The 265-nt window shown below is 69.8% G+C and overlaps 1 protein-coding gene across 1 annotated transcript in view; it reads right to left on the bottom strand.

Moving 5' to 3' along the window:
* Window positions 1-265, bottom strand: part of WSCD1 (WSC domain containing 1) — a 19,776-nt gene that overhangs the window by 13,316 nt on the left and 6,195 nt on the right. Inside the window, exon 3 of the mRNA XM_009641836.2 lies at window positions 19-203. Within this exon, the coding sequence (XP_009640131.1) occupies window positions 19-203 (185 nt within the window). The remainder of the gene's footprint in view (window positions 1-18; window positions 204-265) is intronic.

Genomic DNA, 265 nt, shown 5'->3' with positions numbered 1-265 from the left:
GGTCGCGCGCCCACTTACGTCGCCTGGCTCCTGCCCGCAGCTCCTCCACCCTGTAGACAGAGAGCCGGTTCACCCCTCCGCAGGCGGAGCCCTTCTCCCCCTTGCACTCGCTGTTGCACTCCTCGGGCTTCGAGGCGGGCGCCGGGAGCTTGTTCCCGCAGTAGCACTCTGCGCCGTACGCCAGCCCCGCGTAGGTGTAAGCCCTGCGGGGAGCAACACCGGGCGCTGTTGGTATCGGCAGCCCCTCTGGTCCCGAGCGTGCACG

Source organism: Egretta garzetta, unplaced genomic scaffold, assembly GCF_000687185.1.
Source record: "Egretta garzetta isolate BGI_Z169 unplaced genomic scaffold, ASM68718v1 scaffold337, whole genome shotgun sequence".
Classification (NCBI taxonomy): Eukaryota; Metazoa; Chordata; class Aves; order Pelecaniformes; family Ardeidae; genus Egretta; species Egretta garzetta.
Note: the sequence above shows the minus strand (reverse complement) of the source record. Positions and strands in the feature narration are given on the sequence as shown.